This window comes from Eschrichtius robustus, chromosome 12, assembly GCF_028021215.1.
Source record: "Eschrichtius robustus isolate mEscRob2 chromosome 12, mEscRob2.pri, whole genome shotgun sequence".
Taxonomy (NCBI): domain Eukaryota; kingdom Metazoa; phylum Chordata; class Mammalia; order Artiodactyla; family Eschrichtiidae; genus Eschrichtius; species Eschrichtius robustus.
Window position 1 is genome coordinate 27,767,727 of NC_090835.1, and position 24,384 is coordinate 27,792,110.

The 24,384-nt window shown below is 39.1% G+C and overlaps 1 protein-coding gene across 3 annotated transcripts in view; it reads right to left on the bottom strand.

The window, feature by feature from the left end:
• Nucleotides 1-24,384, bottom strand: part of PTPRG (protein tyrosine phosphatase receptor type G) — a 723,417-nt gene that overhangs the window by 215,837 nt on the left and 483,196 nt on the right. For all 3 annotated transcript variants that reach the window (XM_068557227.1, XM_068557228.1, XM_068557226.1), the window contains exon 5: nt 10,039-10,134. In XM_068557227.1, coding sequence (XP_068413328.1) covers nt 10,039-10,134 — 96 coding nt within the window. The remainder of the gene's footprint in view (nt 1-10,038; nt 10,135-24,384) is intronic.

Sequence of the window (24,384 nt, forward strand, 5' to 3'; positions counted from 1 at the left end):
ATGCTATAGACAAAGAAAACAAACAAACGGTAGTTTTAATGTAAACCCTGAATACAAAAGAGAATTGCAAGCTTCTCATTCAGGCAACTCAATGTATCAGCACCACAGGTGAGTAACATCGGGATTCATCCAGCTCAAGATAGTTCAGCATTCCTCTGGGACAATGCCTAGATGGCCAAGGAATAAAAAGCTTTCGAGAGGGAAGCCATAACAAGCCTCTAAAACAAAACCAGCATTAACAGCTTTAAAATCCTATCCTGGGAAAATACTTCTACAACACCATGGGAACGAGACAGTGCTGTGATTTGCAGAGGCAGATTCTCCTATAACCTCCACCAGGGAGTTTCCTTGATCTCTGAGTTTTTCAAACCAGTTCCCACTGATTTCTAGTTCAAAGGCATAGGCACATGCTCTTACCTTTGTTTACTTTTCTAGGTCTAATTGAGTATTCTATTAAAATGGTGCTTGTTTCAAAACTCATTGCAGCATCTGGGAACAAATATCCCCATGGGCTCTTTAATTTAAGGGGGCCGCCAAGGTGAAGCAGAAATAACTAGAAACGGGTTGATTTAAATATTTTAGCATGTAAGTCTTTATGCCTTATCTTAGAATCCAGTTGACTAAACCTTGGCTGGCCAGAGACTAGGGGACTAGGGGAATTCTCAGGTATGGGATGATTTAGTTATTCCTGTGGCCATCAGCTAGCAGGATAACCCAAATAGCCCTCACAGCCCACATCTATTGAGATCAAAACCTTCTGGGGTGCTCAAACCAAGCAGGGTTTCTCAATGTCAGCACTGACTTTTTGGGCCAGATAATTTTGTGTTGTGGAGGGCTGTCTTGAGCATTGTAGAATTTTAAGCAGCATCCCTAGTCTCTATACACTAGATGCCAGTAGCACCACTACCCCAGTGTGACAACCCAAAGTATCTCCAGACATGGCCTCATGGCCTCTGGGGGCAAAATCCCCTGCACTCCTCCCCATAAGAACCACTGCCATTAAAAAAGTTAATAAATGACTGTTTAAATCTTAACCCTGTTCACTCACAGCATCCTCATCTAACCACACCATTCATTCAATACTCTTTATAGCTTTTTTATAAAAGGGAGGAAGCAAAAGAAAAAACACTGTCATCAAATCTATAAAATAATCAGAGGCACAGAGTCTAAGGGAATTCAGAATAGGATAAAAGGTTTTAATTATGGGCAAAAAGAATAAGAACACAATTTTTAGTTACAAGAAAATAACTGTTCGGGTACCAGCAAAATGAAGAGGGGTCCTGAAGCACATATATACATGTGATAATAACTGGAACCAAGGATACATACTTCTTTCTCTACCTTCTCCAACAGAAGAGCCAACTTTTCTGATTCAGTTTTCCACTAAGAGCACAGACCCTGGAGGTATCCTACTGCTGTTGAAATACTCGCTCGAACATTTATTGGCTGATGTGATCCTGGGTAATTTATATTGAAAAAAGTTGCATGCCTCACCTTGTGCATTTGTAAAACGGACATAATGACACCTTGAGGGGGTCCCAGTGAAGATTAAATAAGATAATGTTTAATGTGGGCGCTTCATTTTAGCATTTTACATGCAAAAATGGTAACTTTTATTAGTACTGTTTGTATTCTATTTAGAAGCATCTTTTCAACTAGTTTATCTAAAGGAAAAGGAGAGGAGAGTTGTCACTAGCTTCTAACCTTGGGATGCAAAGTGCTTTGTGTGTAGCCTTCTCCCAAGATAACTAATTAGCTGAGGCATCTACTAGATTATACTTCTGGAAGACCAAAGCTAAGAAAAATGAGACAACCGGATTGGGAGTCACAAAACTAGAATTCTTGGCTTAGTAGATTTCAAGGAGCTACGGGACCATGGTCAACCACTTAACTCTCAGACAGCCAGTCTCACTTGTGTCATTTTAATGGGATCACTATAGAGTTCCTAGTATTTTATCTGAGACTATGACAATCAGATTCAAAGACTTATATTAGAACTAATGGCCAAAACAACTAAATTCTAAACTAAATGATAGATTCTAAACTATCATTTAGTGATGTACAAAGGCAAAGTACCTGGTAACTGTCCTTGAAGTACAGTGATTTAATTAAAGAAGATTTTCACATGGTCTTTTTCAAAGTCTCTTAATTATGTAATGCTTCACCAATTATAGTCCTCTGTAATGCCCACTAAGAGGAAATTTGAATTACAGGCCATTGGAAGACAGGAGATGTACTGAAAACACCTGATAGGCTACAAATTCAATGTCGTACATCCACAAATCTGTTCTTAAATTGCACCCGAACATTAAGGATGACTCTGGCCTTCACTTAGTGGTAAGTCCTATGAAATCAATTAGCTGTTAAAATAGTTTAATTGGAACATATGTATTTTAATTTTTGTGTGTGTATAAAAACAAAGTCTTCTTAATCAGCCCAAAACATTCTGAAATTACACTTCTAGGTAATGTAGTGAAAGAATTGAACTTATAACTAGATAAAACCAGGATGTGGAAAATGTGAGAAGGATGATATTCAAACAGCAGCAACCGGAAAGGAATAAATTAAGAATCATATTAGTTTACTTCAATTATCCCAAAAAGCAGTCTAAGAAGGAAGTTGTAAAAACCAATCACGACTCCCCAACACAAACTCACATAGTCTCCGACTCAAAACCGGTTCTTGTTTTTTTTTTTTTTTTCCTGTGGGTGTTTGGTAGTGGGTATAACTACTATTTATTTTCTTTTTTCTTTCCTCCCACTCTCCCTCCTTCCTTTCATCCCTTCCTCCTCCTCCTCCTTCTTCTTTCTCTCTCCGCACCTTTCCTTCCCTCCCCCCTTTATTCTATGGAGTAGAGGCCCTTGTTGCCAACAGGACCAGTCAGGAGTTAAAAAAAAATTGCAAACTATCTCCAGCCATGATAGAAAATGTGTTCTTCATTAAAGAAAAAGATTCCTTAGGATGGTTTTAAAAATGAAAAGATGACTTTAGGTCACCATAAATAAAAAGGATGATTTATACTTTAAGAGTGGTGTTTTGCTTTGTAGAAAAATGGGAGGAAAAAGAAAAATGGAGGAGAGTCCAGTTTTAAAACTCATAAATAGGAAATTCATACCCTTAAAATGAAATATTTATCATTTTGAAATTATACAGATCTATAAAGATATAATTCTTATACTCTTGATATTTTATCTACCTGACTTGATCTGTCCTCCCCTATCTCCCAATGACAAAATGATGTTACTATTTTTTTTTAAATTTATTTATCTTATTTATTTTTGGCTGTGTTGGGTCTTTGTTGCTGCACGCGGGCTTTCTCTAGCTGCAGAGAGCGGGGGCTACTCTTTGTTGTGGTGCGCAGGCTTCTCATTGCGATGGCTTCTCTTGTTGAGGAGCACGGGCTCTAGGCTCACAGGCTTCAGTAGTTGTGGCATGCAGGCTCAGTAGTTGTGGCTCGCGGGCTCTAGAGCACAGGCTCGGTAGTTGTGGCACACGGGCTTAGTTGCTCCATGGCATGTGGGATCTTCCCAGACCAGGGCCCGAACCCGTGTCCCCTGCATTGGCAGGCAGATTCTTAACCACTGTGTCACCAGGGAAGTCCCCAAATGATGCTACTATTAAAGAAAGAATTCAAAGGCCAACTCTTTTCAAAACTTATAGTTCTCTAACTACTTTGAGGGCAGGCTACAGTTCTAAGGATACATTTGCAATGTTCATGAATAATGGCACAAAGAAGGTGCTTAACATATTGCAGAATGAGCAAATGAGTTAGCATAAGCAAGGACACAGCAAGAGCAAGAAAAAGCAAAAAAACATAAATACAGATGCACTGAAATATATAGAAACTAACCCCAGGAAGGAAATGCTCAAGAAAAAGACAGAGGCAAGCTAGAATGAAAAATAGCAGAATAATCCAAAAAAGCTTCTCCACCCACAGTCTACTGAGATGAAACCATTTTGGTGGGAAACTTTATTAAAACATTCTCAGACATAGATATAGCCAGATATTCTTGGCACTAACACACTCCTTTAAGTCCTCTGAATGCACTACACCTTTAAGAAGTTTCAAGCCCTGATGCTTTTTCCCACCTATAGGCATAAGCAGAGATACAGCCCTTTAAAAGCATGTTAGACCCAATGGAAGCCCCGGGCAAAGCCCCATCCTCAATGGATCAGGAGTCTGAGAAACTTCATGTTCAATGTCCTTCACCATCTCAAAAGCCTTATACTTCTGTACAACCACCACCTTTCTTAGCTGAAGCTTACACAGCCACCTAGACATATCCTTCCTTTTCCAAAGCCCAAATCATTAATCTCGTGGCGGGATCCTGAAAGGTTACCTGTAACTTAGTCCTACTCAGTACATATATCCTGAACAACAACTGAGGTCAAGACACTGATGTGAGAGCTAGGGAAAGGCGGATGGTGGGATACAGGGAGAAGAGGAACAAGACATGGACCTCCACCTCCGAAAGTTTGTATTCTAGTATTCTCAGGTCCTACACTCCCTAGTGCCTGTTTCTAATACTCCTTAGCTACCATGTTATCAGCTTGTTCCTTTCCAATCAAGACTGTAGGGCCTAAATATGTTTCCACTGAGTTCAGCTAAGTAATTGTACAATCAAGCCACAGTGGAAGTCACTTGCAAGAGATGCCGGTGATGAGTAAGTGAGTACTCGTAGTCCTCAATGATCTCACAGTACAGAGGCTGAAGAAAGCAAGTAAAATAACAGCTTGAATGCAAGATGGAATGCTAAGAGAAACGGGGGGTTAAAGGAAGGACAAATCACATCTCCCTTTGGTGGGGGGAGGGCAGGTGAGATCCAGGGAAGTGGAGAAAAAGGCATCCTTGCCAGCCCTGGGTGAGTCATCAAGAGCTCCTCCTGCCTTCTCAACATCTATAAATAATCCCAGGTGCTGCCATTTCATTTAATTACTAAGCCTCTCCAGATGGAGAAAAATAATTAAGCAGTCGGTACCACCAACATGATATAAAGAATACATTAGCAACTTTTGAAACATTTGAGTTTTGAAGTTTGCTTTCAACAATGAAGGAAGGGCAGAAGTGAAGAAGGCCCAAATGACTGAGTGACAGACATTAGAGAAAACCAAACGACAGCAGTCAGATAGTGGGTAGGAATTTAAATAGGAAAGAAGCAAATACTTGTGCAAAGGGGCTCAATCCTCCCAGAAGAAGCAGAACCGATAACATTAAATGAAGAAGCCTCAATGGAGTTGGTGAAGATAAGTTGTCAAAAAGAAATACTTTAAGACAACCTAAAAATCAATTTATTTATTTCTTAAATGTACAAAAAATATGCTGTTGACTGGGCCTCTGGATGCAGACCTGATAAAAATTTTATCTTTGTGTCTGATGCAAAGATTCAGAAGTGATTAAACCCAAAAGGGTCTAACAAGGAAGCTGGAAAGAAAACCACTCGAGAAAAGTTTCTAAATATAGATGCTCTTAAAGAATCATGCATTTATAATTCTAAAGTTCAATGGAATCAGGAAATCAATAAAAATAAAATTTCTGGCATTCAAATAACAGTGGCAACTGGGTAGTAGAACTCCTGAGGTTTCCTCCCCATAACATGTTCAAAGATAATCATGTGCTTCCTCAAAAAAAAAAAAAAAAAAAAACCCCACAAAAGTCAAACCTATAAAACCACAGTAATCAAAATTATAAAAAGTTTGGGGATCCCAAACTTCTATGAGCATCAGACTGAAAGCCATTAATAAGGGTGCACAGTTCGAAGACATTTTGATGCTGGTGGGAAAATGGAGGGACGTGTTCCAAAAGGAATGATGAAGAAACAGATTGGAAGAAAGAAAAACCAAATCAGAACACAATTCCGAGGGCGATCATAGAAGATTCTTGATCTAAAAAAATATAGGTCAAATGGTAGTTCTATTTTTAGTTTTTGAGGGAACCTCCATACTGGTCTCCATAGTGGTTGTACCAATTTACATTCCCACCAACAGTGTAGGAGGGTTCCCTTTTCCCCACACCCTCTCCAGCATTTATTGTTTGTACAAATGGACTTATTTACAAAACAGAAGTAGAGTCACAGATGTAGAAAACAAATTTATGGTTACCAGGGGTAAGGGGGGTAGGGATAAACTGGGAGATTGGGATTGACATATACACACTATGTATAGCACAGGGAACTCTTCTCAATACTCTGCAATGGCCTATATGGTAAAAGAACCTAAAAATAAAAAAAGAGCGGATATATGCATATGTATAACTGATTCACTTTGCTGTACACCTGAAACTAACACAACATTGTAAATCAACTATACTCCAAGATATATTAAAAGAAAAGAATTTAGGTCAAGTTAAAGGTAAAGGTCAATCTGAGGATTGAGTACTCTCTGCTCTATACAGATGGTCCCTAACTTATGATTTTTTTGACTTTATGATGGTGTGAAAGTCACACACATTACTTCAGATTTTGATCTTTTCCTGGGCTAGCGATATGGTGAGATACTCTCTCCTGACGCTGGGCAAGGCAGTGAGCTGAAGCTCCCAGTCAGCTACTGGATCACAAGGGTAAACAACCAATACTCGTACAACCATTCTGTACCCAACCATTCTGTTTTTCCCTTTCAGTAGAGTATTCAGTAAATTCCATGGGACAGTCAAAACTTCATGTTGTGTTAGACTTTTTGTTAAAATAATAGGCTTTGTGTTAGATAATTGTGCCCAACTGCAGGCTAATACAAGTGTTCTGAGCACGTTTAAGGGAGGCTGGGCTAAGCTATGACGTTCGGTAACTTGGGTGTATTAAATGCATTTTCCACTTAAGATATTTTAAACTTACGACAGGTTTATTAGGATGTAATCCCAACTTAAGTCGACAAAGATTTGTAACCTTAAATCAAAGCTATTTAAATCTTTTTGAGTTATTTTCAAAGCAAAGCATCCTTTGACAAATTGCCTTATCATTCCACTGTCATTTCAACTGTCCTATAAACCTAGGTTTTCATTTCTTACTTCTTCAAACAGATAACCCAAGTAGAGTGTTATCAGAATAATATATTAAGAGAGCGTTTTAATAACCTTTGGCATTTACATTTCTACAGGAATTCAAATCAGGCTAACTAGTATAGTGGACATTCTATTTTAACGAACAGAAAATAATTAACTTTGTACTAATATAAATTAGCTAAACAAGCATTTATTTATTCTCTTTAGTGGTTTAACAACAAATATCTCCATCCCTCGCCAATTTCATGTTTGAACTTCTTTATTTTAAAAATCCTTTAAATTCAGACTTTCCCCTTCCTTTCCCCTATATCTTCCAGAAGGCTGCTAGTCTAAAGGTGTGTGAACTAGAATAAAGGTGTTCCTTCCTCGAGATGCATTACTAACATATGTTGGAAAACTGTAATAAATATTCTAGTCAGGAGTAGCTATGAAGTGAATGCGCCTTCTAGCACTGTGTGGGCCCAAACGCGTAAAACCATGTGGGGCTGCCATGATTTGTTTTCTTCCATACCTGGAGGCGATCCTTCCTTTACCAGTGTTCACACAAAGCACTCAGGGGAAACCTGGCTAACTATATTTCAGCACTCAGAGTGACCTTCAACTCTGTCTGTAACCAAAAGATGTCAGGCACTAGTCAAAGTTACTGGGGTCCAGGTTGGAGTCATGATCTCAAGGTCATGTTGACAGGAAGTCATGAAGAAAACCGCCTAGAGGCTGTGTTGTCATGGGAATTCACACCCCCTCCAAAGGAGACAGAGAGTCACTGCTCAGATCTTGATTACTGCAACATCATTAGGAAATTTTATGTAAAATCTTCCATATTTAACTGAAGAAAATAATTGTAAACACTATGTAGCACCCATAATCATGCCCATGAGCCACAACAGGACCACCTGCAGGCAACCTATCCTCTCAGCCAATATATGGTTCCCTGGTCGACCATGTGTCTGCTAGGTTTGTGTTTGCTTTGGTGTTTTGGAAACATAAGAACCTCATTATATCTAATCACAGCAAAGGCAGTGAGAGAGCCAAAACAACCCAGCATAATAGGCACATGATCCAGAAGAAAAAAGAAACAAAGATAATGAAAAATGGAAAGTGTTAGAAACTTATTCTAGTGTGTGGAGTAAGTTGGCATCAAAGCTACAGCAACTGCAGAGAAATTAGCCTTGCCTAGACATGCACTTGTAGGTCATTCACATCCTATCACTCTGGAAAATGAATAGGTGAGTTTATGAGCACCAAGTCAGACCACAGCCTTTTACAAGTGGAAAAGTTTCTCTACTTATGTCTTTCTGGCCATTATCCCATGGCACTGTGACAGTGAGGTCCTCCTAGTGGGCAGGAGCTGACTATATTCATCTTATATATTTAATGTAGCAACTGGTACCATACCTGGCATTGAATCACTGCTGAAACAATGATAAATACCTCTTCAATACCAAAATGTAAGATGCCAGGTTTGAATTTGGAAATATACATCAAGATTTCTCTATTTGGGGGAGAAATACCAAACTCCTAAATTTAGCATTCTTATTAGAAAGATTCAAAACACAGAGATCTCAAAATACAGGTTCTAACGAGACTGCCAAATTAAAATAACAATACCATCTTCTTTCCACTACATGACATAGTGTGAACTCTGATGTATAAATGCGTATGCGGACTTATAAAGAAAACAAAGAAAGCAGCTCAATACAGCTGCTATCTAAAAAAACAAAAAAAAAGAAAAACTATTCTATTTTATATTATCTGCCCTCTATTTTGTGTCTACAGGACAGCAAGCCAAAATTTAGAGGACTAACCAGATGAAATACACATTAAATTTCTTTGTATGTGAACTACACTCATGTCCTGGAAATACTTTAAAAATCCAAAACCTAGATTTCACACTGAGGTCTTTTGTTGGTTTGTACACCAATGTGCCTCCCCTGCCCAATATTTTAATTGGGCTTACATTTAACAAGAGTTTCTAGAGCTGGAAAAATAGAAAGCTTTTGGGTAGAGCACGCTGTGAAACAGACCTTCCAGTACTCATAAAAACATTTTTAAAATTTATTTTCTATAAAAAGGATGACCTATAAAGTAGAACCTGGTTGGACTGGACATGCGTGGGCATGACAGGGAGGGAGGCAGGGGTAGGTTTGATGGCAGGGCTGCCGGAGTAGAGGTCCAGCAACATGAAAAACAGTGTGCTAAGAGGACAGTAACAGAAAATAAGAGGTAACTACGTAAGTGGAAACTGTCTAAGAATGGAAGTACAAGTGACCTCAGTATTGCCTAAGGCAAAACAATCACGGTTTAGATGCAGAAGGGGTCCAGACAGAACCCAAGTGAACTGCCAACAGCACAGTGTTGATTTCACAGAATAGATTTCTGTTCGTGCAGAGAAGACACATACACCACAGGGTCTCCATCCCATAGAAACAGGGATGGCTGGATACAGATACATATTTTATTTGGCATTTACCAAATGTCTACTGTGTGCCAAAACCCACACTAGGGACTTCATTTAATGAAAATGTACTAACTTGGAAATGGTCCCAATAAAAATTTTAGTTACCATGGGGATTTCTGGCGGGGGTGGGGGGTGGGGTGGGGTGGGAACGAGGTCTCTTTAGATAAATGACTGATGCGATTTATTAACCTACTTGCAAGTAATGTCAAATTTAAAGTTGCTCCAAAGAAAAACCACTTTTTTTTTTTTTTTTTTTACATCAGTCTCTTAATATGCTGTAGGAACCTGTTCAAAACGCTTCAGCAGTGAAGTAACTTAGATGATAAATGTGTTCTTCAATCTGTGCACCAGTCAAGTAGCAATAAAATCAGAATAATTCATGCAAAAATTTTCATTATGTTTCTAAACATACTTATTTACATTTTAAATCACACATTAGACAATATGAAATATCTTTCATTTAGACAGATGTGAACTAGAAAACAGATGCATTCATTAAACATGGACAATTCGGTGAATTAAAAAAAAAAAACTCAAGAGAACTCGTTGGTTGAAGTATCAATACTTGAGCCCACTGTTAACTTACTTGAAAAAATATGGCCATGGCTCCGATTATTCTGTTTTCAGAAATGGCAGTTTGAAAGCTGTCAAAGTCATCTGGATTGTAAAAGAAAATCTGCATCTGTAAAAGAACAATTAAACAATGTATTAGGAAAATACATTAGGAAAACCTATGCAGAAGTAGAGAGAGTAGTACAATGGACCCAGATTCCCCAACATACTGAGATTTTGCCAAATGTGTTCATCTATCCGTACTTTTTTCTTTGCTAAAGTATTTGAAAGCAAACCCCAGACATCATATCGTCTTACCCTTACATAGTTCAGTAGGTATCACTAAAACACATCTTTCCACATAACTACAATGCTTTCAGGCCACACAAAATAAATAACACCAATACCTTCTTATTACCTTATACTCATATGGTGAAATGTCCCTATTAAGAAACAAAATTTTAATGGAGTTAAATACCATGAAGTAGGAAACTAAGACTGTGAGATTCAGTCCTTATGCTAAAATTATAAATGCTTACATGGACACACCTTTAAAGATAATGCCCATTCTAATGACGAGAATCTGAGGGGGGCTCTCAGTAGCTTTGAGAAACAGTCCAAATGGACTATTTTAGTCAATCGAAAAAGAATATAATGGTAATGATAATAATAATGCTTTATATTTTACAGTTTGCGAAAAGCCATCCCATTCATGATTTCACTAAATCCATCTAACAATCCCTGTGAAGACTGGGCAGAAATTACTACACTCAGTTACAGATGAGGAAATAGTGCTTCAAAAGTTGATGCCGAGTTGGTTAAAAAGAAACATCAGTTGAAGAGTGTAAAGTCCAGGTGCTCTCATACCAACCTTAAATACCTTCTCTTACATGTGGCAAGGGCTTCTCACTCAAAAAGCAGAACACGGATAAATCAACTTAAAATAATTATACAATTTTAATGCCTGCACATTCCTCAATACCTGAACAATTCAGAGAACAAAAACAACCTACAGAGTGTTCTTGAGAGACTACATATGTGATAAAAATGAAAGATCTGGGACCCTATTCCAGCTTCTTCGTTTACTTGCATGTGAGCCCTCAGGCGAAGCCAGCGAATTTCTAAGCATCATTCCTTACATATAGAATCAAGCGCTTACCCTTGGTAGGATGGGCGTGGGGATCAAACATGCAGGTGCAGGGTACAGTGTGTAGCACTATGCCTGGACCTTAACTGTGCTCCACAAATCGTCATCCTTGTCACATTAACTTTTGGCAGGCATCTTAAGATTTCTAATATGAATGTGATTGCACTGAATCTTCTAGAATGGCCCCTACTCTTTACAGAAAATCAAATCTCCTATATCATTAGCTCTCTTCCATGACCTCTATTTTCCCACTTTTCCAAATGACATGATGCTATTTTCTGAACAACCACACCCCAGATGGAGTATGGAGACTTGATACTAAATGATAAATTCCCAACGGGAAAAGGGAAGTCAGAGAGACAAGGTGAAGTACACGTCAAAGGTGAACAGAGTCCTGCTGACTGAATTAACCAAGATGTTAAGAACAAGGTGACATATCTTCTCTGAAGGGTATGTTTAGGGACCCCAAATCAGGACACTTTTTAGGAAAAGTTAGATAACCAAGTGGATGGGAGAAGGATGGGTAGATTCTTTTGGAGAATATTCTTTCTTATGGTGAGTTATTTTCCTTAGACTGTGCATTCCCACTGACGCTGGCAACCTCTTATAAATGTGTTGCCTTTATGTCTGGATGGCTACAGACATCATGAATTTACTCTGAGAAAAAACTCATTCAATGAAGTGCAGATTAAAATAGTTTAATACTGGGTGAATTGCTTTGGGGACAATGCCACTAACCCAAGAAAGAAACTCTGCACAAGTATATTCAGAAAATTACACTTCACTTTCCTTTTAAAACCCAGGCCCTCAAATGAACTAAGTTCACAGAAGGTTTTCTTATCAGCCCATGAGCAGGGGTGGCATTGTTTAATGCATCACCTGAATAGTGTGTGATACAAAATACTTTAAGATCTCTTCAAGAGCATTTTCATTTACAACTGGGTGAGGAAATTCATTTTTAGAAAATGTCTTTGAGTCATGGCTCCACCCATCAGGATAATAAAATGTCTCATAAAGAGAACAGCAGCCATAGGTCTGAAGTATCAGTTTTCCTTGCTATTTCTCTCAAGTTGTAGTCTATTGAATTATGTTAACTTTTAAAGACATCTTAAATATGAAAGTAAATAAGTTGATGGAGTTTTGCCGAGAGGGCACTGGACTTTAAATCATTTTGTTGTTATTGTTGATGAGACAAATTTAGGCACAGGCTAGAAACCTATTTTACAAAAACATCTTTGGAAGGGATTGGGGTGGCTGCTGAATATTGAGAGTAAGCCCATCAACTTTCTGTATCTGCTCTCAAGTGCTATGTTCAGAGCCTTCCTTCACCCTCCCCCAAAGTGCGTTCTTTCTAATAATGTGAATCGAAGTCAAGCTTACTGTATAGCAATCCTCTTCCTGTAGAAACATGGTGAACTGAAACTGAAGAAAAGATCTGGGAAATCGGGCAATAAAGAGATCCATTAACTGTTCCTTATATTCTTTACCCACATCACCAATTTATATCTTACCCATTTGCATTCTTCCTCTCTCCCTCCAAGCAATTATCGTCCCTGAATCATTTAATCGTTAAGTGGGAGAAAATATGCCCCTTTACCAATACATACTTAAGTGTATCATTTCTAAGAATAAGGAAATTCTTTTACATATCCACAGTAACATTATTAAAATGAGCAAGTTTCACTTTGATACAAAGTTTATTATAGATCATTATTTGGTTCTTGGTCCAGGAATCCAATCTAGGACCTAACTTTGCATTCAGTTGCCAAGTCTCTTTATACTGACCCCTCCGACCCCCAACTTTCACCTGGGACAGTTACTCAGCCTTTCTTTTTCTTTATTTGGTAGTTTGAAGTGTGCAGGCCAGTTATTATGTAAAATTGGGGTCGGTCTCATGGTTTCTCATGATTAGACTCAGGTCGTGCCTTTTGGGCAGGGGACCACAGTTGTAGTACTGTGGCTTCACAGAGCACCGATTTGCCCAGCAGGAGACCCTTCAAACAGATTCCTTTGTCATTTTGCCATGTTCCCATCATTTTTCATTCTTTAGCACCTCCTTATTAGCTGGCACAGATGTTCTAACCCCATCTTGTATTTCCCCTGTTCCAGCCCTGGAATTGGCCATTTCTTGACTGAGCCCTGGTTTCTTTTAGTGAGGAATGGTATTTAAAGACCAAACAGTTTTAACTCAATATTTTCCAAATATGTTTGATATTGGAACACTTTGGTTCTTCAAGAAAACTGTACAGCTTGAGGCTCTGTACGTCTATTCCAACCAGGACCCAGAAAACTGGGTCAACTTGGTGTAAATGAATGTCCCTCCAACACAAAGAGTGCCATGAGATATGTAAGTCTCCCAAACAACAGAAACAAACTGCATGAAGGTCAACTAAAAAAGGCACTGGTAGACTATGGGTACCAGGGTGCAACTGAAGGACCAGTTCTATAAAGTATTTCAAACTCATGAGCGAGACTCACAGGCCTGGTGGATCATTTAATTTTACCTTGTGTAATGGTTGGAATGGAAAAATCTGCAGGAATTCCTCTAGCCAGATCAAGGCGATAGATAACATCGAGTATAATGTGGCATAACCTGACATTTGGAAAATGGTATTCTACCCCATCACTGACCAGGAAGCATGTGCTAAATCATACATATGGAAAATGGCCAGATGAATGACAACGCTATCAAGTAATGGGAGGAAGATGAGATAGGTTCTGTGAGAACAGGGTTGACAGCAGTCGTGTTATAGGGTCCTAGCATGATGTATACAGAGTCACAACAAAATGCCCACTTGGCTGCCCTTTTCTCCTGCCTTGCTCTATTTCCCCCCTTACATTTAAAACTGTCCTAGTTGCAATTTGATTTAAAACTATATATATGCCAGGTTTCCAATTTGTATCACTATCTGTGTTAAGCTGAATAAATAAAAATCAACGAGTCTGAAAACAACAGCCATCTGTACTTTTATTAATGTTGTTATTTTTCAAATATTTATAAAGTGCCTACTGTATATCAGGCACTGTACTCTCATTCATTAATACTCACTGAAGTAGGTACCACCATGATCCTCATTTTACAGCCAAAGAAAAGAAGGATTTCTAAAATTACAACACTCTTTAGGACGGAGGGTGGGGTTGGGATAAAACCTAATTGTTCCGATCCTAGTCAAAGCCTTAATCACTGTGCTTCCTTCCAGTAGGCAAAAAAATTTGCTTAATGCCTATTATGTATAAGGCACTATGACAAATGAAGACAGTTCGCCCTTGGGAAGACAAAAATATCAATAATAAGATAAGGTTAACATTTTTTTTTGAATGCCAAAGTTGAGTTGTAGATACATGTACCACAAAAATGCCTAAGGTAGTAAATGGCTCATGGTCACGTAAGGCATACACTAAATGAATACAGAATAATACAGGCAATGGGCAAGAGGGGATATTTTCTTGAAGGTGGACTTCCTATTCTCTAATGTTGTAGTCGTTTGTGTAAGTCAGCTCTCACATCCCTGTCGTGATGGCGGCAAGAAGAAATGATCCCAATGCAAGAGTGGAAAATCCAGCAGTACTTTCTTTGGTGATTTAGAAAGCTCTACATTTTAACTTCCTCTCAAAAAACTTACATAATATCTCTCCAACGTGCACCCTCCCTCACATACATGGCCCAAGAAAAATTCATGATGAATTAAGGAAATGGCATGCAGACAGCCCAGAGGAAAGGCCATCTACTCATAGATTCATCAGACATTTCCAGGATACTGTTGTTCATCTTTAATAGAATGGAAGAACACATAGAAAAAGCTCCAGGAAAAGAACAGGTGAGACATAAACACGATGAAATAAAGATGGTGACTAGAAAGGCAAGAGCAGAATTAATAAGAGGCAGTAGATAACAGAACTGAAGAGGCAAAATGTATTTTCCTGATCATTCTTGGGGCTACCATGTAGTCAGCCAGTTGAGAACGTGGTTAGTGGACAAAAAACAGTTGCCTAAGAATAAAAACATGTAGCAAAGACAAAGTAAAAATCCCAACACAGTTAATGATCTGCTGGTTCCACCTGTTGGACGATTTGCAAATGATGGTGTCAGTATTAAGGTTTTGGATAATAGGTTCTTACTCTAACTTGATTTTTAGATTATGCTGTACCTTCACTACTATATAGCCAGATCACACACACTCAACACAACACGTTCTAATTCTTTCATTCTGCCATTGCCATCAGACAGGAAGACTGATGAGGGCAGGAAGGCAACCTGCCTAGTTAAAGGCTGTGTCTTGAACAGTGCTGTTCTTGCAAATACTATTAATTCATATTCTGGAATGAATAAAATGAGTGGGAGCTCTGGGTAGCTAGCTGCAAGGACAGTCGAATGATAAAGCCACAATCATCATAAAGAGGTTCTTGCTATCTCTAAGAATAAATAACGTAAGATGAGTAGCAGGGAGAGATCAGGATACTAAGAGAATGAATGGACTTAAACTGCTGGAGAAAATGTTCAGGAAGGCCCAAATATAAGCCCAAATCACTATGAAGTGGCTAAGTGGACCCAGGTATGGGTCTGCTAAACCCAGATTATATTACTTTCTCTTTCATCTGCAAGGAATTTCAAACCGTTTTCCACCCAAGCAACTCTAGTCTGAAATTTTAACACTACAACACAAGAAAATCTATTCACTTAAATTATGGAGAAAAATGATAAATACACACTATGTATATTATATAACAAACACTCTGAATTCAGAACTATGATATGGGTATTTTGTTTTATATCAATGAACAGTCTTCACTCCCAGTTACTTTTTTAAAGGGTCATGATTATATTGTTACCCCCTGTGATGGTTAATTTTATGTGTCGACTTGGTCCTAGCTATGGTGCCCGGTTGTTTGGTCAACCAGATGTTGCTGTAAAGGTATTTTTTTTTTAAATATATGACTACTATTTAAATCACTAGACTCTGAGTAAAGCCGATTACCCTCCATAACGTGGCGGCCACGTGCAATCAGTTGAAAGCCAGAGGGTGCCCTAAGAGGAAGGAATTCTGTCTCCAGATTGCAACACAGAAATTCGGCCTGAGTTTCCAGCCTTGAGACGTAAGCCTGCAACATCATCTCTTGCTGGAATTTCCAGCCTGCTCTGCACATTGCATACTTGCCCATCTCCACAACTGAGGCAGCCATTTCCTTAAAATCTCAATCTCCCTCCCTCTCTGTTTGTCTATCTCTCTGTCTCTCTCCCTCGTATATAACTCCTATTGGTCCTATTTCTCTGGTGAGCTCTGACTAATACACCCCTAAATGTCACTACTGATTTTAAGCAAAACACACCCAGACATATTTATATGTGTCTGTGCATCACATTATAAAACGGTTCTGCAACCCTGTTCCTTTTTGAGTTTCTTTGAGCTCTGAGCTCTATCCTCTTCATTCATCTCTTTCTAACAAGCCTCTCCCCTACAGAATGGGGCTACATTCTATTATATCCTACTACAACCCAGTTCACACTCTCCTGACTTACAGAAAAATATCCATGAACTTGACAGACAACACAACTGGGTGATATTAAATGAAGCCCAAAGGACATGGGCTACAGCATCAGACCTGATTTGTATACGGAAGACACCTGAGATCTCTAAGGCTCAGTGTCCCCTTCTGTCACATAGAGGTAATACTGACCTCATGGGATCACTGTAATAATGAATCACTACTCACCTGCTTGGGAAAAGTAAGAAGAAATTCAACAGCTCTCACTTTTTATTATTATGTATCTTTATTACTTTCTTTATGACCAGAATGGATATGTAAATAAAGGTGAAAATAAATTGTTTGGGCCGGCCAACAATCCCAATGAGTCATGCCACAAGGTGTAGCAAAGAAACCTGTGTGTGGGCTTCACACAGCCTTCAGTGGAAGAATATTTTTAGAAGAACCGTGCCCCAGAGAACAGCAGGCATTCAACATCTTTACACGCAAGGTAGCATTTAAATAAACATTCTGAAACGTTTGCTTTATACAGTATCATTAATCGCAGAGTGCACTAATCCTTAATTATTTCCCTTGCTCTGTAATATGGAATTATCTTCAACTATATACAGCAGGAATCCAAATTTTGGGAGCAAAAGAACCCAAATTGCACAGCAGGCCTATGACTCCTATACCATCAGGTGTCAGGGTGTTTTGGGGATCCCTTTTAAAAGGCTCTGCGTGTAACTTGTTTATGCCGTTATAAGTCTATTTATTAGTTGCTTTTTGGAATTTCTGGTTCGGTGATTCATCTGACTAGTCAAACATTTAACTTTTGCACTCGTCTCTTGGTAGGGAAAAGCTCAGGCTCTTGCTTCCAACAGTAAGGGATTTACTATGCATGATTTGTTGAGTTATTTCTTACAGTTCAGCATCAGTTTGGACATAAATGAGGTGGGTTCCGCATCTGGCTACATGTTGCTTAGATTCCCTCATCACAGACTCAGGAAGGACGGCAGTAAGTTCCAGCTCTCCCATTCAATAGCTGTGCGAGCCGCTGGTTGAAGTTAGTCATCCTCTCCGCGTCTTAGCAGCCCCATGAGGAAACCGAAGATCAGAAATCTGTCACTGGGCTACACTGAGGATTAAATAAAATAACTCAAGTAAAGCACCTCCCATGGCATCTGGCTTACGATAGGCCTCCTATTGTTTCACGTGTCTTTAAAAATTAGTTAATGGGGGAAAAAAAGAAAGGGGGAAAACACAAATAAGTTAGTGAAAGGGTTGTTTGCAATAAACCCAAATTGGACACTACCCAGATGCTAATCAATAATGGACCTTCCAATAATTGGAAACTACCCAGATGCTAATCAATAACAATTGTAGTGCCAATGTAGAATGCACTACAATGGCAGGTAATGATATGGACGAGTCTCACAAACCATGCTGAGACAAACAAACCAGAAATTTTCTTTAAAAAAAAAAAAAAAAAAAGGATACACTGTGTGATCCTGCTGGAATGATGTACAAAATCAGGAGAAACTCTTGCACTCAGAAGCCAACACAGTGGTTACCCCTGGCGAGTGGTAACTGCAAGAGGGATCTTGGGGAAGGAGGGGACGAGAAAGTGCTCTTTCTTGATCTGGGGCCTGGTTCCAAGTGTATGAAAACTCGTTCAGCTGTACGCTGATTACCTGTGAATTTTCCTCTTTGTGTATATTTCGATAACAAAGAAATAAAATGAGTGAAAAAGCTGTGCTTTTGAAACTGCGATAAACAAAATATAGTCTTCTCCTATGATAATGGAGCACGGCTGAGGTTGCTTCCCTGCTCTGTACCCATTCCGTTCAACACAGGCTGCTCTAAGCAGGAGGATAAGGCTAGGGAGATCTTATCTGTGTCACAGAGCAAGTTCGGGTGGCTGGCTCAGAGCGTGCAGAATCACACCAGCCGAGGACTAAATAACAATTACACGGACCAAGCACTGCTTCTTTCCACCCTTCCCCTTGAGGCAGACACTGCAAAATGAAGCCCAGAGGCAGCAGCGGAGGGCTGCTTTAATGTATCCGATTCTTACAATACTTTACGTGACTTAATTCCTTCCGTCCTTGGGGTATTTGGAGGGTAGGTACTATTACAATATTTTCCCCATTTTATACAAAAGGAAATTAAGGCTGAGATATTGGGTCTTCTCTGAGAAGTAATAAAGCCAGGATTCAAACCCAGGCATTTGATTGCACAGCCTACACTTTAAAAATCCTCTCCACACAACATCCTGATCAGAATTCCCATTAGCAGTGAGAACTACCTATTAGCTATTGCTAGGATCCTAGCACAAAGCTTCCAGGGAGGTGGTTCTCAAAGACGGGTGATTTCTGGACCCCAGAGGACATTTGTCAATGTCTGGAGACATTTTTGGTTGGTGTCACTAGGGGGTAGATCCTACTGGCATCTAGTGGGTAGAGGCCAGGGAGGTTACTAAACACCGTACAATGCATAGGACACTCCTCGCCAAAGCACCTAATTATTTTGCCGGAAATGTCAATAGTGCTGAGGTGTAGAAACCTCGCCTACACCCACTGCCACATGATGTCTAGTCGATGCATGTGGTAAAGCTCTGTGTTTTCCTTTCTCTTTCCTACAACCGAACTTGCAGGGAGGAGGAACAAGTCTGCTGTAATGGGGCTCAAAGATTGGAGAGTCTTGCCCTTACCCGTAAACCAGTAACTTCAAGACCTCGTTCACCTATTGCAGTTACTGTAATAACCTTCTTTTCTATTAAAACAACCTTTCCTTGCTTGCATAGCTGTTTTGTACATAAGCTTCTGGTTCTGAAATGCTTAACACCTTGGACACAGCGGAGGGGGAGGGGACCCCCTAGGTGCATCTGGAACTCATTTGTATTTCAAAAACACGAAAATAACCACCGCAGCGTTTGTGCTCTTTGTAATGTGAAGCTTTTTAGAAATCGCTTGTACTTGGGAGTAACAGCCACATGATTCACCGTGAAATAAAGTCTGGAAAATCATTTTGGATAAATGGACCTATAAATTCAATAGAATTTCCATGACAACATAGACTGCAACACTCAACCACAAATAAAAGGCTATAAATCATTCCAAACCAACGAGGAATCGGCAATAGGTCTCCCGTTTTGAAATACAAGAAACCTGAAATACAGTTTATTTGTTACTGACTCACCCAAAGTTCCCATTATGGTTCTTCCCTCATTTCTGATATTGTATTTTCTACCTCATAATAGGTTCTGTGGAAATGACGATGCCATGAATTTGTAATCAAGCTAAATAAAATTAACACAGGTATAGAGTTGGTTGTATCCCTCCCTTTCTCCCAGCCAGAAACCTGCAAGAAAGCTTGTGCACAAAGAAAAGTTATGCAGTTTTATCCAGAAAACTGCATTTTGCCCTTTGCAGCTAAATGTTGCTAAATCAGGAGGGTCTCCCTAAGAAACAGGTTATGCAAAACATTTCTGAGAACACACATGCCAGACAATCTGGACGCTTCCCAAAAGCTTTCTTGAGTTCTATAAATCAAAACCACACCCTCTAGTGTTCTAAAGGTAATCTCCACAGTGAGGCATCTTTTAGATTAGTTTGGTCAATTGAACTAGAACATCTGTTCTTTAAAACAGCTCTCTGCTCCTCAGGTCTTCTGTTTAATTCTGGTGGAGGTGCCCTTACAGTGGACTCTTCTAGGTCCAGTGTGCTGGGACCTCTCCCACTGGGTGGTACTGGCCCCAGGACCAAGTCCGTAGCAGGCACTCATTAAATGACTGTGGAATAAATAAATGGAAGGAAGTTATTTCTTGCACGGGAGGAAATGCATTGCCTTGCTCTATTCGAACCCTCTCTGATTTCGAAGTCTCCCTTATAGCCAACAGCTTTGGGTAGATAACTGGTAGGGGACGGAAAACCAATTTATGGAGCTACGGATTTGGCTTCCAGGAGGGCTGCACATCTCCTAAAATACTGCCAAGGGTGGTACGTGTGTGCACTGGACAGTGTCTGTCTCTTTTCATCAGATAAACTCTTACGGTTCCCTCTATTACCACATGCTGATAACACTTCAAAACAAGTTTTCAGTCCTGATGTCACGTGGTCTATGGCTTTCATCAAAATCGTCAAGGGCTCTGCAAGCCAGAAAGGTTAAGAATCACTGGTACAAAAAAACAAACAAACAAAAAACAAGTGAACATGCCTCTATGAGCACAAAATCCTTTCTCCAAGACAGATCCCTAGAAGTGGTTCTAATTGTCCCCGGAAAAGGGGACACACCTTTTGTATTCTAGTCAATAATAAGAAAACCTATCTTCCCACACCACTGCTAACATTGGATTTATGGATCCTTCTTTTTCACACATTGGGTGAACACTCCTGTTTTCATTTTTTAATCTTCCTGATAACCAATAAGAATGAGGATCTTTATTCATTTTTTTCTAATGATTTTCCTTTTTATAATTTAAGGAGAATCTTTATTCAGAAAACTGAGGCTTGGCCACAAGTGTTGCAAATACAAAGACAAATATACAAATATATTTATTTGCCCCATATTGTTGGTATCATGGGAAAAAATTCACATGCATAATAAATAGGAGAATTGGTAAGATAACCGATGGAAGAGAAGAAAAGAAATTGACAAGTAGGCACTAACACTGAAACTTCTTGAAGACGTATTACTAATGGAGAAAGTCAAGATGCAGAATAAATATGCATTTGACTTTTTAAATGCCATACAACAGAATGTTTGTTGTGTATGTATATGCACAGATATACAGGACTAAGGAAAGTCAAGGAAACGATCTGGAAAATAACATAAACTAACAACAGTGGTTTCCTCTAGGGAGGGGATTGATTTTGAGCCAAGAAAGGTGGTTTGTTTTATTGCACCTGTTGAAAATACTTGCTGGCTCTAAATAATAGTTCATCGGGCGGGGGGAAAGAAACTGAAAATGAGGGGGAAAAAAGAGAAAAATCGGAAAATAAAAGAACAAAATCAAAATCCCCAACAACGACTGCAGAAGGAGAAGGTGAAGCTAATGGATCCATTTGCGGGACCAAACTCAGAAAATCAGCGTCATCAGCAAAGCGCTCCAAAGGAATGAATCCATCAGCCCCCAGCGACAGAGAGCACAGTATCACACAGGCTATGATCCTGCTCTATTCCTGACTTCACTTTAACACGATTCACTCTTCATTTACTTCTGCCTGCAATGAAACACACGACTATTCAAGCTTGCTAACACTCTGAAGAAGAAAAAAAAAGATGGAGCTACTGTTTCTGACCTACACAGACTATTCAATTCATTTAACACGGCTGTTCTGTTGAAAAGTATATTTATTTAGACTAATAGTTTCCCACCTACCTAGCCATAAAATTACAGTGTGCACACCTAGTAAACACAAAGTACTAATTCTCCCAGACCATATCTTCGGTCAGAAAAACACCAACATTCGAATTAGGGAGCAAAACAAGGCTGCCCAAAGCTGGGGAGAGCACTAGCTCTGCTGATGTACTGGGTACAACTTGGAAGCGATGATTTAGGGAGAAGCTTTTAGGAAGCGGTTGAAGGCCTCGGTGGTAACGAGGACAGAGTTCTGCCACCATCATTGCTTTGATCGTCGTTCAAAATATTCTTGGCTGAATGACTCTCCTTTCCATGAATTCACCAGAGTATGATTTTGGATTTCACTATCTTATAATCAGAGCAAACACACGATGGAGTAGCAAAGATATGTTTAGAAAATATAAGTTCCAGTTCAAGCTCTGCCTCGTCTGGTGTTAAAATCGGAGGCAAATCACTTACTATTTCTAGATCCCTGTTTCCAAACATGGAAAACTGAGATGATGGTATTAGGTTAGTTTGGAGGATGATGACTTAAGAAAAGGTTTGATGACTGACTGTAAGTGTACAGGTCTGGTGTTAGGATTAAACACTACAGGGAAAACAAGAATGCCACAAAACCTACGGGAAGATATTAATATCATCTTCTTCCTCATTATTACTATAGCTATTATATTACATGAAAATTGTTTTCAAAAAAATAGATTTCTCTCTTCAACTTGCTATGTAGTATTAAATTCATTGACTGTATGACCTGCGAGTGAGTCCTCTGTTGATTAGATTTTCCCATTTCCCATTCTGTTCCATATTCCTTTTCTCCCAACATTTTCTTATGAAAAAATTTTAAACATAAGCGCAAAGTTGAAGAATATTACTGTGAACACCTATATATCACCACTTAGATTCTACCATTAATATTCTAAGAAACTTGCTTTATCAAATAACAATCCATTCCTCTAGCCATCCATTTTATCAGGTACTGCATTTTAAAGGAAAAAAAAACCCATCAGCACTCTTCGGCAGTCAACCAGTCAAACTAGTAACCTCAACATTAAGAGAAAGCCAGGCAATGTTTTCCAGGCTTTGGATCCAAGCCAGAGAATGCCTTGCTGGTTTGCAAGGGGGTTAATAACTCCATTAATGAGAACATCTTGAGATTCTGATAGCTACATCTCCGCAGGGAACTGTTAATAATTTGGAATAAAGACAGAGTTTAAGGGATGGGACAAAAACAACAAAATATCAAAGCTATGGCTTTAAGAAGCCAAGAGTCTACAGGAGACAGTGTCAGCCAATAATCATGTTATTGATGGGCTCCATTCATGACTATACGTTACATATAACTGTGTCCCAACACTTGTTTCACTTACCTTGAATTTATAATACATAACGTAACCGTGAACACAACCAGAAGTCTATCCAGGAAGCTTGGTTTATAATCTCCAAATCTGAGATTCAGCCACCATGCAGAGTCTCCCCCACAAAACTCCAGCCCAAAATCTTAATGAAGAAGGTACTTTAAATCAAAAGGACCTTAAAATTGGCTGTCTTAGTTGGGATCGAAGTAGTGTCATGTATGTTACTAGCGAGATTCATGGAGCTCAAGAAGCATGATTTATAATAGCAAAATACTATAGATAAATTCATTGTCAATCAATAAGAAAATGACTAAATAAATTGGGTGCATACTGTGGAATATTATACAGCTCTTTAAAAAGAATGATGTTGATCCTATATCTGATATGCAAGGATGCCCATGATACACCAATGAGTCAAAAAGGTAAGTTATGGAACACTATGTACATAACTGTCTCATTGTTCAAGTAAAGGAAAAAATATAGAAACACAAACAGGGAGGAGGAAAAAAGCACATGGAACAATCTAGAAGAAACGTAACTATGGTTTGAGAACTGAAAATGGAGGGATGGGGATGAAACAATGGCTTCAATTTTTACTTCGTAAGTTCAGTACTGTTTAAAAATTTTTTTAACGAGGAAAACGTCTTTTGTAAATATTTAAAATAATAAGCAAAAGACAGCAACCACAAAGAAAGACTAAAACGGGAACCAAACAGTACACGGATGACAAGATGTGCCATCAAACTTTATGAAGTGTTGCCATGCATGTAGAACAGTGCCCTTCATAAACGCACTTGTAAGTAACCTTGATAAGGTTTCAGAGCGAGCACTCATGTAACACTTCTGGACCCCAGAAACCCCATATGCTTCCATCTGATCAATACCCTCAACCAGGAGTAACCATCTCCTGATGTCCAACAGCGGAGATTCATTCTCCTGACCAGATGGCTTTTAAGCTCATTCTAAGCAAGAGGTGCTATGATGCTTTAAAGCAAATCCTCTCTCTTTCGTACCAGGCCTCAGTCCACATTGTTACAAGGTTGAAAGCTG